We start from the raw sequence: 15,705 nt of genomic DNA on the forward strand, positions 1-15,705 counted from the left end.
ATCAGTGTCACATGGTTGATAAATATTCAGTAAGGACATCAGTGTCACATGGTTGATAAAAAGTCATAAAGGACGTCAGTGTCACATGGTTGATAAATAGTCAATAAACACAGCAGTGTTACATGGTTGAAATAAAGTCAATACGGAATCGGTGTTACATGGTTTAAAAGTAGTCTATTGGGACAACGGATTGCATGGCTGATAAAAAGTCAATTAGAACATCAGTGTCACATGGTTGATAAATAGTCAATAAGGACATCAGTGTTACATCGTTGATAAATAGTCAATAAACACAGCAGTGTTACATGGTTGAAAAATAGTCAGTTGGGACATCGGTATTGCATGGTTGATAAATAGTCAGTAAGGACGTCAGTGTTACATGGTTGATAAATAGGCAGTTTGGATATCAGTGCCACATGGTTCATAAAAAGTCAGTTGTGACATCGGTATTGCATGGTTGATAAATAGTCAGTAAGGACGTCAGTGTTACATGGTTGATAAATAGGCAGTTTGGACATCAGTGCTACATGGTTGATTAATAATCAGTAAGACAAACAATAGTACATGGTTATTAAATAGCCAATGATAACAAACGACGCTTGTGTATATTGAAGAATTCAGAAATTAACAATTATATATAATGTATACAACGAAAAGATCAACGTACCATGTAGCAAAGACAACCATCTAAAGGCGAAATGCAATAAGTGCAACGAACTATTTACATACGTCTAGGAATCGTGCACAGGAACTGTCAACATGATTAGAAGTAAGTGCTATATCATCAACGGTTAATTTGTCTGCAGCAACGCAACAAAGATGCTGAGAAATATTGGAAACGTAAAACTCATATGGAATTAACGTCATGCAGAAATGAGGAATTATAGGGAAACAAAGACTCAGAAATACAGTGTACCGAAAAATGAGTGCCCTACACAATATGAAGGAGATTGCACATCTTTTAACTTTTCAGCAAGGTAGCTGATGTGTTTCAGCCAGACATTTTTGCATTAATCTAACGCCTTCAACTGACATCGGTAAGTTTGGAGATAAAAATTGTGACTATATTCTTTTAAGGAATTCTTTCCCTATGTATGAAATGTATGTTTTTGCACATTAGTTTTCTTCGTAGATTTTTTAAATGAAACAATAAAAATACTTATCATTCTACAAATCAGAAAATTGTATTGCGATGTCTTTTATGTTAGAATGTCGCAACAAAACCATTTATTTTGTCCTTCATATAAAAAACAAAACTAAAAGAGAACATCAACAGCATGTTTGACATGAAGAAAGCGAAAAGCAAGTAAATAAGTTTTTGTTAAGGAATTTAAAACAGCTAAAAGCAAAGAAATATAATATCTATAATTCAACAAAACCAATCCGTAGAATCAACAACTATAAGTTCCAGAAACAAGATGAAATTAGATGGCAATGCATTTCACACTATTGTTAGTGTTTGCAGCATTTGTAATTAGGATGATGTTGGTGATGATCTTATTTAAAGGAGGAAAAAAATACAGTATTTATTTCAGGAGATTTCCTGGTCAGGACATTAGTTTAGTTTAGTTTGAAAAAAAAAATCAATTATTACAAAAATAGTCATACAAATTCACATGAAATCGATGAATTTGACAGGAAGTTGGTTTGTGTTCGCTACAGCTGTTGCATGGTTATTCAAGGGCCGTAATCAACAAATAGCTAAAATTAACTCTCGTCAGCAATATTGCCCTCGGACTTTGAGAACTTCCTTAATGTGCTATAAAAGCAGGTGATGGGCGTGCATGTTGTTGACATGAACAAGGCACCAATGTAAGTCTAATGGGATACATGCGTGCTTGAAATCCATAAAGAAGACAAATGTCATCTTTTTTTTCTTTTTTTTTTGTTTTTGTTTTTTTAGATTTCCTCTCATTTCATCAATACCCGCGAACATGACTAAACCCAGCATATAACGAGATATTTTTATGTGTGTCGTAATATTGGCTTACGGGTGCGTTCTTAGGATCATATTACGCATAAAAATACATTTTGCTGAACATGAAGCATGCATGGTAACACAAAACTACAAACTGGAACACAGTGCCTTGTCGTATATTACCTAGGTAGACACAAGCCACTAAATCTTCTGTATCAGGTGACACTTTATCGGTAAATTACGCTGACGCTGTGTTGCAAGACATCCTGATGAAAAGATTTGATTTGGTATCTGTTGAAAGCTTTAGAAGCTACAGTTAAAAATAGACGAAGGGTGTAAAAATAACGCCGTGGGATACAAAGTCAATAGCTTAATACGTTGGCGTACGTAATGGTGAAATTATCATCGGACATGTTTATGAAATACTTGTAAATAAAATCGATTGGTACAAATATTTTTATTTTGTCATTCTATTTGTACAGCGCTTTATTGCAAAGAGGAATTGAGAATACTATTGGCAGAGATCTACTACATCCTGGGAAAAATAGACGCGGCTAATAGATCTTAAGAGTGCGATTATCTTTAATTTGTCCATCTGCAAATTGACAATTGTTTTACGAAACAAAATCGCCTGTATTTCCCCGATAGTTACGTTCTGGTTAAACACGTTGGAAAGTTTTAAAACGCACAGAAAAGGCAGAAAGGGAAGTATGTGAAAACTTCTTCTCATTGGTATTGGTGTATATTCCTCAGCTTGGCATTTGGTTACCATAATCAAGCACACGTTAAAATTGCATTTTGCTTCATAAGTTCAAGCTTTTCTTATCAGAGCTGTGTTCATCGTTACACAGGCTGATAAGAATTAAATATGTTCACATACTATCGTCATAAACTAATATTGCTTCAAACCTAAAAAAAAGTTTGCTCTTACAGAACATCTTGACCTGCAGTAGGAAAATATAATTTGGTACTTTGCTAAGTGAAGAAAGTTCTAGATGTTCTCGTTTAAACTCAGCAAACCATATATTATAGTAAAGTATAACAACCATAAATATAGCATAGTATAACAAACATTGAATATAATATAGTATAACAGCCATATTGTATGGAAGAATATAACAATCATATTGAATGGAAGAGTATAACAACCATATGATATAGTAGAGTATAGCAGCCTATATATATAATAAAGTATAGCATAACCGTAAAATATCTAAGATAAAGTATAGCATAACCGTATAATATATTATAATAGAAAAACAACAATATAATATAGTATAGTATAACAACCATATAATATAGAACAGTATAACAGACATATAATACACAATAATAGTATAACACACATATAATATATTATAATAGTATAACAGCCATATAATACAGTAGAGTATAACAGCCTTTACATAAAATATAGTACAGTATAACATCCATATATTATGTTTTAATAGTATGACAACCATATAATACTGTATAATATAACAACAATAAACTATAGTATGGTATAACAACCATATTATATATATATGGTCTAATATAATTTATATTCTCAAGACTAATTTTCTGGATTGATAAATTGCTCTGAAACATCAAAACTTGTTTCTTTAGGCCTTAGTATGTATATCTCTGTTTGTGAAAACACCAGGGGTGACCATTTCTAATATATATCTCGGGGTAGAATGTCAGGGACCTTTCAATCCTCTCATTCATGGTCAATAAAAACGTATGACGTGACATGCTTGGCCGACACTGACACCGCCAGACACCCCAGCTGCCAGTGGGGTACCTTAATTACAGCGTATCCCCTTCTATAGAACCAATGGATCATGTTACAAAGGGGTCGAGAAAAGTTCATGAAAAGCTGGCTACAAAAATATGTTAATTACAAATTCTAAAAAAGCTATACTTACTGGTAAACATGCTACTATCTCAAATTTCTCTCCAAAAAGATGCTATACATTGATAAATCAATTTTTTGTACATTAGTGTATATGATAACAATTTCCCAACGCATTGAGGTGAAAATCTTCGTAATTGAACCAGATCTCATTTTCTATCGTAATTGTGCCTCTCTGACTTGTTTACATGAGTAAGAAAGCACAAATTAAATTTTTAAAAAGGCAAAAACGCCAGAGAGCAGTATACAGTATTATATGATCACGTTCTGACATCACAAGTCGCGCACATAATATAAGCATCACAAAGGTCAATTCTATAAGGTGTCATTTGAACTTACATCATAAATTTTATCAGATCATCGAGTGAAAATGATATTATTCATGGCATAGTGACAAGAAAATACATTATAAGTTTACTGAACTTATCAAATCCCATTAATTGGATTTTCGTTCAAGAAACCCAAAGAAAGAACCATTTTATATAGAAAAAATACAATATACAAAATTTGTACAGTGCTCTTTAATGCATACAAACAGTTTTAACGCGTTTTATATATAGATACAACTGAAACTTCAACACTCATTAAGATAAAAAGCATGTCCAAAATATTCAAAGCAATGCATACGAAAAGTGCACATATATTGACGCATCTATAGTACATTTGATAGTATCGAGCTTACAAGACTTTTAAATGGATTTTCAAACGACTTCTTGAAAACAGCTAGCGATCTACATGTTCTGAGGGAGAATGGGCGGCTGTAACCATAGCCCTGCAGTTTATCTGTTGAAAACATCCGTAGGGGACCGTGCGTGTTTCGGAACAACCAATAACAAGCACAGCGTCAGACTGTGACATGAGTGATCTTGCTGGAACTCTGGTAGCACGTACTACTAGCCTGGAAAATTTCCAAGAAGGGTCTCAATAAGTCGTACACCAGAAGTTTGTACTTGGTACCGTATTCTGTCGGTGAAGGACTTAAGGGGTGTAGCTAGCCCTTGTTTGGAGGTGATCCATTTAGAGCAAGCCCTTGGTAGGAGGACAATGAGATGCAACATATAAGCAATGTTGTTGTTTTCATTTCTGTTCGAAAATTTGGTGGATTCGTCTGCTTACCAGCGTAAAGGCTGGTAAGCAGCCTATACTTCAAGCATACAACGTCAATACGTACAAAATGTACATGAAAAAGGGCCACCAACACTTTTGCGAGTCTGTCACTTCTATGCCCTAAGATAGATACATCAATATTATTCTGAACGCAATAAAGTAATGCAGAAGATTTGGAAGAGGGGATTGCAATTTTATAGTTAATCTGGGTAGTACTGTTTACGTTAACTGAAAGTGTAAATATATGGTACTCTGGTGTCGTTTCTAAACAACACAATATCGACAAATCACAAAATCTGGTAAAGGATGAGACCATATTTAGTTACATGGATGAGTTTATTTGTCTATATTACGATATCTGTGTGTTATTTTTTCTAAACAATAATGTCCTGCAATGCCGCAATTAATTATCAGTTTGCCAAGAGAAACATGGGGCAAATATGAACTTATAACGACAGTTTGGTTTTATTTGACAAAAGTCTGAACGGTCCACCAACACAATGTAGCTATACAGTGGAGATAAAACACGAAAGTGAAGCATATATATATAAACGACTTCGTTTTATCAATTAATTTAATCCTAATAGAAGCATTGTGCAATGGTACTCCCTGCCCAATCGTTCGTTGAAAATGCAACACTGCTCATGAGCACTCGCACAAACGATTAAACGGTCTTCAACAAACTGAAAGACTATTAGACAAACTACAGTATTTATAAAACGATCTTAGAATACAGAATCCCCACCTTGGGATGTGTTTGGATATCGATAACTAGTCATGCACAGCGTGACAGATCTGTTGCAGTGATAAGCTCCCAAAATTGCTCAAATGTTCTCCTATATTGGCCATCTTGTTGCAGCATACTTGTTACAAAATGATATAGTATATGTGTAGTTGCTGGTGGGTATTGCGTTTTCATTTTACATGTTTATTTAAACTCAAGCGATTATCTTTATTAAACGAATGGGTCATTGTGTTATTCAGCTACACACGTTTTAATTAATAGATTTTGACAAATGGAAATTTTGTTTTGTTTAAATCCTGTATTTAAACCGCGAATTTACAAGTTGCAATATTTAATTAAATATCAACACAAAGCCCATGTATTGATGAAACGCCAAGAATTTTTCTTCTTTCTGTGGTATTCCCTTTCTTCAGAACTAAATGTTGTCTGTTGAGATACGAATCGGGAGGTATTTTTTACCTGAAATAAGATCAGGAAGAATGTTACGGTTCAGCGATCACTAAATAACTTGATGCAAAACGAGAAGAAAATTGGATACAGTGAAATACCTCCTACGTTACAGTGAAGTGCTCACATTAGCCAGACTAAAATTATCGGTGTTGGGTAACGCTGAAAGCCATGTTATTTGTCGGATTAGTGAGCAACAATTTGGAGGGTGGAGATTTATAGGCAGCTGTGGTCCCACACGTCAGACATACGGTAATGTATCACTCGACACAACTCGGCAAAGTTCGTGCTAACATGAAGGGTATCGGAATAAGCCGCGGTTAGCCTATAGGGCTGGACATCAATTGTCATTACGTAAAGTGTCGACGTTTTTGGTGGGCATGCACGTGATCAGGAAAATCCCTTTAGTATGATTAATTGGACTGCAATTTAAAACTTAAAAACTTAAAAGTTACCTTTTTCTAGATTCCATTTAAAATAAAATAAAGAACCAATTGCGTCATTGCCTCAATTTGACACCCGATTTTATGAGAAATATAGTCGATTAACGCATTGATAAACCCTTTTTGGCTGGTAATATTATAGTCAGGTGTGTAGGTTTGAAGTTAATTATATTCTTTTAATGAATTTCTCTTCCTGGGTCAGAACCTCGGCATCCCTCGCTAACTTCAAATCAAGTTCTAATTTTATGTATCTCAGGTGTGATACTTCGGAGATATCTCGATTCAGATATATCTTTAAATTCATCAGATATAGAATCCCCTGTTAAATAATTCATATAATCCTTAATATATATTTCTTTATAACATTCAAAGATCTTTTGCTTATCTCAATAAAGTTAATATTTTTAACAAATTAAAAATATCTTTAAAACGTAGTTTTACTTAACCTTTGCGGCTTGCTTTTGGGTATAATTGATACGTTAACTGTTAAAGTTCCACTGAGACTTATCATAATGTAACAGTCTTACGGGCGTTATTTTATGTTTCTGGTTTGTTTAAGAATCAAGGAAATAATAATAATGAAGTGAACTCGTAGGTATGTTAGTACATCATATGAGGGTCTACGGGAGGTAACTCAATGCATTGATTTATATTACGTTGTTATCTTTTATTTATATTTCTTTTAAGTAAAACACAGATTTTAAAATTGTTTTCCCCTTTTTTACTTTACTTTTAATCTTTAAATTATTATCTTCAAGATTCATTTTCGGATTTTACATTTATAATGCCCGGTTACCTAAGGAGATCCGGAATAAGGCGGTTTTAAATTTAGTTAGTACATGTCTTTTCCGGTCTAGCTTTGTTGGTAATGTATTTTAATTTTCATTTCTCGCCTTTTTCATGCACAAATTGGAGCCATTATCGTCATTTGATATGCATAGTTGATATATTTGTGTTTGTTTAACATTTGAGATATATAAATCGACCAGACACTGCGCCATTGTTCGTCTGTAGGCCGATTTCACTCCGACACCTCCACGCCACATGTTGAAACATACCACACTCGACATAACCCAAGCGTGGTACATTGCAACATTGTGAAGTAGGTCGTCTTCTACTTTGTATCTTTGGCTGTTTTACACTTTATTTATGCGTTTCTTCACGTCGGTAGCTGTTGTCTATTATGCCTTATTTGTTTGATGTTTCTTATCAGAATTTCCTGATATTTTGAATGTGAGAATGGGTTATCTCCCGGCGCGGTAGGGTAAAAAATATATACAAAGAAAGAAGCTTTCTTCCTGCGGGATTGCTTTGTGGTTTAATCCAGTTTGAAACGTATCCGTGTTTACACAATTTATAATAAGTGAATCGTGATTAATCTTTTAAATAATACACAAACATTTATACATTTGCCGGTAAATGTGTTAACCACTAAACTGAATAAGAGCCTAGTGGTCTTGTTCAAATTACAACAACGGTTTGCATATTTTTTAGGTAAATACAATCTCGCTTTCACATAATTAGCCTGGGCTGGGGTCTGACATAACCCATAGAGGTTTCTGTATGTTACATGGTTATCTAATACATTTTGAGTAGTATAGCTCCAGACACAAAAATCTCACCAAATGCACCTTGTATAAAATACATATTTATTCTGATTGCCTTACATGTAGGGTCCATTTATATGGTGATATTGTTATATATAAACTTGACAGACAGCATATATATATATGCCTTATTGAGGAAATGTGGAAAATCTTGAGCAGCTGTGTGCTACTTAATGCTATTATTGATTTAAAGGGGGGGGGGGGGGCAGATGAAACTATTTAACAATAGCATCAAACAGGAATCATCAGAATATTATATAGTAAAAAAATAAACATTCAGTGATGATTCTGTTTCAATTCCCTGCTTTGCAATAATGATCATTTAATAACTGATCAAATTATTAACACTTATCAAGACTTTTGAGTGTTTGGCATAACATTTTACATGTTGATACTTCAAAAAGCATGAATTCCTCTGTAGATATATCACATACCCTACCCTGCCCTCTTGTGTTTAGAGATTCAAAGTACCTGTATATGCCACCTTGGGGGAGATACAGTTTGACTTCTTGCAGGAAACGTAAATCATGATGGCGTGACACGTACAGCATAAGTGTTATGATTGAACCATGTTGCACAGCATCAATGTAAAATTATCAGGCTTTGATCTTCATGTAGCTCTTTGATAATCTTCAAACTACAGATAACATCAGCCTTACATTTGGTCAGTTTTTGACATGTAGTTGCCTTGAGAGTTTGATTTTGGCTCTGAAAAATGAGCTTTGACACTTGGGTTTGAAGTTTGAAGTGTCTGTTTGACATGATTTGACCTTTTCAGTTGAGAGACAAGGTAATTTGACTTCCTGAACTTTGCTAAATGCAAAATAGCCAGCTGAAAAGGGCTTTCAATGAAAACCGTATGTCAAAAACCTTGCCATTGAATTTTGAAGATGCCTTAATGAGTATCGTGCTTTCCTTTGTAGCGTTGGCTGGCCTTTTGAAGCTGAGAGCATGAGCAGTCGTGGCAGTTCCTCTGCGGGAGACTTGGACTGTAAGGTGTATGTGGGGCAGATTGGGAGAGGAGCTGTGAAGGAGGAGTTGGAAGACAAATTTGGTTGTTTTGGACGTATTAAAAGTGTATGGATAGCCCGTAATCCGCCGGGCTTCGCCTTTGTGGTATTCTACAACCTTAAAGATGCCGAAAAGGCAGCTGAAGAAATGGACGGAGAGTAAGTTTGACATTGTTAAGTTACGAGGTGGATTGTGTTTGTCAATTTTTTCTTTGCAGTGGTTACCATTTACGGCATTACGTATTAAGTTCTGTTAGGTGACAGACGTCATTCCTTAACCACTCAGACAGAAATTCTGTCACAATTTTAATTTGACATTGCATCATGATTGGTCCACCATCGCAGAAAAAACAGTCTGACTGCCTCTGATATGATATTAACACGAAATAGCTCTTAGTGTTATAATTTCATAGCATAAGTTTGTAGGTTCACTTAAAGGCATGAAAGTATAACGAAAATGTAAATATTAGGGTATAAGGATCATACACATTGAAATATTTGTTGAAACCAAGCAGATTTCTCTAGACATTGAACCTGAAGCTGCTGATGTATTGTCCATTGTGCTATTGTTGAGTTAAATGAAAGTTAAACATATATCATTACAAGTGACTATCTACCTTCAGCTCACTTCTCTTCATATAGGAAAAACAAACTTATCTTGCACCTTCCAGAATTCAACTTGTGGTTGAGTCCCCTTCTGAAAAGATCTTGCGGTGGCTTAAAATTCTGCTTTGTTGAAGGAATATTCCTAACACTCTAGCTGACATTAATTTGTACACATTCAAATTCAATCTTATAAAGCAGGTGTTTATCGTTTTTGGTCAATTAAAAAGTTCAAAATCAGTCATTAAGACTCGAGGTCATGAGTGTAAAATTGTTTTTGGTCGAAAATATAGGAATTTGTTTCAATTTATAAAAGCTTATCTCAATTTCTCTCACAATATATGAAGTTCTGTTGCTGTTTTATTTGTTTATGTACAATTTTAATACCTGATTTTTTGTTATAGAATCATCAATCACAGAAGAGCACGAGTTGAAATGTCTAGTGGGAAGTCGAGATGGGGAAGTGCAGGTCCCCCTACCCGCAGGCGGGATAGCCGAGATGGTCGCGATAGTCGAGACAGTCGAGATAGTCGGAGGCAGCAGTATAACGGAGACTATTCCAGGTAGAGTATAACATAAAGGCTGATCTGGTGCTACCATCCTCGATACGCCAGTGATTACGCTCACTTTCACTCTCGGTACCCCTGGAATACGTCATAGCAGAATTGAAGGCTCGGAGTGCACCACCTTGTGGATGTGACAAGTAGACTAGTTTGATTCTTTGATGAAAATTAAAATAATCTTTTCAGTCGTGTAACTGTAAAATTAGCTGGCTTTTAAGTTGGGTGTACCAGTGACTCCTGTCTAACCTTAAAATGACAGGTATAAGCCTCAGCAATTGGTCAGGTATTTTTACCAGGGACCAATCAAATAGCTAGCCGCAGGCCTTCAAATTTACTATGACATATTCCAGGGGTGCATATAGGGAAATTGAGTGTAACCCCTGGAGTATCATGGATGGGTGCTACAGGACATTACTGTTGTTCTTATGGTTATAAAGTCATGTTGGGCATCGTTTGAAATTTTATAATGGACAATTGGTTACCATTAACTAACTGATCATTGATAGTAATGCATCATGAAATTCTCCAAGCAAATAAAAAAAACAATGCCTTGTAAGATTGACCTTCCTTCAAACTTCAAATAGAGGCCATAACGGCATTCACACTTTTTCAGCATTTTATTGTATAACATAAAGTAGTTTCATAGCTAAATATAGCAAATCATTCAGGGTACACTTAAAAGTCCTTAATCACTCTACCGAAAATTCCATGATATCTACACATAATTATTCCAATTTAATCTTGATCATGAATTCTGTAGTCGATTAATCAGTTTACTGGCCTAACTGACCAATAGTCGACAAATTTGCTTAATCTAAACAACAATATACTATTGCCAATCTATAGCAAACGCTATTGCCTTTGCAATCAATTCTGCTGTGTTAAAAAGTTCAAGCCCATTTAGAAGACTTTTATTCATATTTTGAAAGATTTACAAAAATTTTAAAAATCCTACTTTGCAATAATTTTCACATTTTGTGACTTTCCTATTTTTTCCTGTTATTGAATTTTGATAATTTTTCTGATTATTTGAGATATGTCAATTGAAGTGCTAAATTTACTTTTCAGGTCAAGGTCTCGGTCACCCCCAAGATATGACAGATACAGGAAGTACTCTCGAAGCCGAAGCAGGTAGCTATAGCAAAAGTTTTTTTTAACAGAGAAATTAAGAGTACTTAAGTTGCAGTGTATTTATTACATAAGCACAGTGATGTTATATAGTAAGTTACTGTTAAATTAAACAAAAATGTGAAAATAACAGATAGATTCAATATGCATGCTCTGTGATCAAATAGACATAATATGATTGATTTAAAAAAAAAAAAACAAGAGATAAAAACAATTCCTACAGACAATGGCATTGATGCAACTTTTAACACTCGCAGAAAAACTGAAACAAAGATTGCACATCCTGACACAAGAGTGACAACTGAACGAATCTCCAGCACACACAGGACACTATCAGTTACCACTCAGTGGTAGTGATGTATGTTTGCTACAGTTTCGTTCAGTTGTCACTTGTGTCAGAATGCATAAGCTTTTGTTTCAGTTGTAACTGTAGTGACAGAAATTTCTAAACATTTTTCTTCGGGTTGGTAAGTATGGATTATAAAAAGTTCTGTTTGCACAACCAATAAGAGTTTCTATGTGACGTTTTGATGACTAGTGCGGTATGTTCACTGTGACCACCTTCATCAGGCAAATGACCAGTGAAGCATATGCACAGTAATGTGTAAAATGTAGTGACATAACAGAAGCTCTTGTGTCTGTTGTCATCGTGAGCTTTTAAGTAATGTGAGTTTTGTAAAATAAAAAAAATCACACCTCTAATCTATCATGAAGTTAGAAATTTGAAAAAAAAACATGTGAGAAAAAATGAAACGAGCAAAGTCTTACTTTGCTTTGAAGATGGAGATAACACTAGTACTCCACTCATTTACATAGTATATGTACAATTTGAGCAGTGTAGCATTATATTGCATATTTTCTTTTTCACCTTTTGGAAAACTTCAAATACTACAAAGCATATGAACCTGTATTGGAAAGTATATATGCACCTGGAAAAAGGTTCAGTGATTCTGACAAGTTTTCATTCATATGCAAATCTATTGAAATATCTTTGCTTCTTGATTTGTATCATTTAAAGTGTTACATATATTTCTATAACAGTGGCTTTGTATTTAAGGTCCTATTATTTCTTTCCCAAGACCTAAGTGAGTCCTAGTTAAAACAGAAAAAAATGGTTTTATGTGGAGATAACATAACACTGTAGTGACGCATACTCACTGTAGCTTTTTGGCTGCTTTAAAAACTCTCGGGTGTAAAAATATCTGTCGAAAAGTGACAACAGTTCAATTGAATAAAGATTTGTTATGTGAAAATGCATTCATGGATGCATACTTAAATTCAGTGTTTGGGTCATAAAATGCAATGAAGACTTTTATAAAAATTACTTGAGAGGCGTACATCAATTATTTACTGATAACATTGTCTACTGCGTACACTCATACTATAATACACATGTACCAGTAGAACTACAGTTTGTACTCTATGATCCAGACCATATATGTATATAAATATATAGATATTTCATCTACTATCACGTCTGTGTAAGACACTTCATTCTTATAGTGTAGACATGGAATTTTCAGTGCCACCTTCTCCTTTCTTATAAAACAGCTATAGTATAAAATTCTATCTAAAAGCACTTCAAAGAAAAAAGAAACAATATTAATATACAATTATGAACTGAATCAACTCAAAATCATTTCAGGATTGAATGTCTGGCCCAATGTAAGCTACCTATTTGAGGCACAGTGATGTTTCCACAGAAAACCTGAATATTTCATTTGACAATACAGTGATAAATGAATGGTATATATCTATCTACCCCTTCATTATATTGCTATTATATTCATTAAATGTGACTTTAGGGGTGTCAACGGGTAAAATTTTTCTAGTTGTGTCGCCTACGACGGATGTCGGAAAGACACATAGGCGTTGCTTTTCCAACGGTGGCATAAACAATGTTAAGGTTTTGCGTTTAGCTCTGTTTCTGACAAAGCTTCACCAACAAAACCTCGATCATAGATGTAGCATGGGTAGTGGAGCCTACTGCACTAAAAACATTTCATTGATTCCTGCTTTTTTTGGTAAAAAACTCAAATTTCTTGACTCAACGTTAAGGTTTTGCATTTAGTTCTTACATTTTAGGCTGTTTCATTGTTAAGGTTTTGCGTTTAGTTCTTACATTTTAGGCTGTTTCTGACTAAGTATAAATGCTAGAGCAACCAAACTTGGGTCATAGGTGTATCATGGGATTTATATATCTGAATGCATTACACTCTTCGCTAGCATTTCAATGATTTCTGTATTTCTTTGCTAAAAACCTCAAATTTTTGGACTTACAAAAAAACGCAACGTTAAGGTTTTGCGTTTAGCTCTTGCATATTAGGCTCTTTTTGACAAAGTATAAGAGCTAGACCAACCAAACCTCAATCATACATGTATCATGGGTAGTAGAGCCTACTACTCTAAAATCATTTCATGGTTTTCTGGACTTTAAAAAAAATCAATGTTATGATTTTGCGTTTAGGTCCATTTCCTAATGTACTATGTCAAATGCTTATTATATTGACAAAGCTGGACAGGCGACACATATAATTACGCATAATTCTTGTTTTAACAAAAAGATTTTATTTTTATTTAGAGTTTGTGTATGATTCTGACTTGATGTTATGTAACGTTAGTAAATGCCATTTACACTACAGTAGTATGTTATAATTTTAATTTCAGGTCTAAATCGCCTTTTGAACACATCTATCAAAGCAGGCGGTGATGCTGTCGGGGTGTGTTAATGTGATTGAGGACTACATGTAGGGACACAGGACTCTACTACATAACAACCAGACACCCAGAATTCTACTGTGTTGTGTAACAAACAGGCAGATAGCTAATTAAACTATACATTTTGGAATGTGGAAACTAAAACCTTTTTTTTAAGAGAAGAAAAATCGCTGTAGATGTAGAATTTTCACCCAATATCATTTGACAATTCATCGTTTGAAGTTTGCAACAAGAAAAACATTTCACCTACATCTTTTGAGAGGTTTTTCTGAGTGGGTGGGGGACTGCTCTGTACATAATTCAATATTTTTGGATACCAGAATTATTATGATTGCACTTTATAAATTTCGAGTTCGTATAACTCGGAACTCTGATATGATTATATTTCCATTGTTGGAATGAATGGACGGACCTGTATCATATCTTTATTGTACCTAAATTCATTTACCCCTGAAGACACATTTGAACTCCCCCGATTCAAAGGTTGGAACAGTTCATTATGAAATTTCAGGGATAACTGAGTTAATTGTGGTTTGAGTATTTGTTTTACTGTACTTGTGTTTTTACAACTTATATACAAACATTAGATAACATTCAAAAGTACCAGTGATAACATCCCGGATGTCCTAGGTATACCTCGACCAGATCTCATCCAATCTATATACGCTGTCAACAACAATCTGCTATCTACAACCACTGAAAGCTCAAGACATCATTTTGTTTCTGTGACCTTCAACTTCATCAATTGTGACCTTGATTTCGTCATTTTTTGTCATCTGGCAACATATCATTTGGCATTTGACTCATTGTTTTAAAAATAGCCATTTGTGTCTTAGCAATTTATTTTTTTTAATTTTTTTTTCTCTCTCTTTCTAAATCAAAGTTACAAAGAACAGACACATTTTATGTACATACAATATGTTTTTATTATTTGCTGCATTTTGTATTTAAAGACTATGATCAGAAATCTGTATGAATGCTTTTTATGACTGTATTTCAAGGAATGAACTCTTTCAAAGATTGGGGGGGGCTGTGGTGGCCAAGTGGTTAAGGCGTCTGACATTCTGCCACAATGTACCACTATATCCCTCCACCACTGGGTCGCGGGTTTGAGGCCTACGTGGGGCAGTCGCCAGGTACTGGCCATAGGTTGGTGTTTTTTCTCCAGGAGCTCCAACTTTCCTCCACCACCAAACCTTGGCATGTCCTAAATGACCACAACTGTTAATAGGACGTAAATCACAAACAAACAAATCAAAGATTGGTCATGGTATGGCACTGCCATTTGTTACGGAGAATGAAAAAAGCAAAAGTCAAACTGTGACAATTTCCCATGGCTAGTACTATGAAAAGTCTTGCAGTTAATTGATTAAAAGATTTAAGGTCGCTGTTTTCAATCCTGTGGACGTTCAAAAGAAAATTTAAATTAAATAAAATACAAACATGTGAATGGCTTTCATGCATGAAGGTCACATTCAAAAATCAAGATGATATTTCTTGTTTTGCTGCAAACAAAATC

The 15,705-nt window shown here is 34.6% G+C and overlaps 1 protein-coding gene across 1 annotated transcript in view; it reads left to right on the forward strand.

Moving 5' to 3' along the window:
• The window catches only part of LOC110445479 (GATA zinc finger domain-containing protein 14-like), a 46,084-nt gene extending 30,867 nt beyond the window's left edge, over window positions 1-15,217 (forward strand). The window contains exons 2-5 of the mRNA XM_021490135.1: window positions 9,088-9,333; window positions 10,182-10,340; window positions 11,409-11,471; window positions 14,136-15,217. Of these exons, the coding sequence (XP_021345810.1) occupies window positions 9,088-9,333; window positions 10,182-10,340; window positions 11,409-11,471; window positions 14,136-14,178 (511 nt within the window). The 3' untranslated portion in view covers window positions 14,179-15,217. The remainder of the gene's footprint in view (window positions 1-9,087; window positions 9,334-10,181; window positions 10,341-11,408; window positions 11,472-14,135) is intronic.
• The last annotated feature ends 488 nt before the right edge of the window (window positions 15,218-15,705 follow it).

The sequence above is a fragment of the Mizuhopecten yessoensis genome, unplaced genomic scaffold (genome assembly GCF_002113885.1).
Source record: "Mizuhopecten yessoensis strain PY_sf001 unplaced genomic scaffold, ASM211388v2 scaffold2307, whole genome shotgun sequence".
Classification (NCBI taxonomy): domain Eukaryota; kingdom Metazoa; phylum Mollusca; class Bivalvia; order Pectinida; family Pectinidae; genus Mizuhopecten; species Mizuhopecten yessoensis.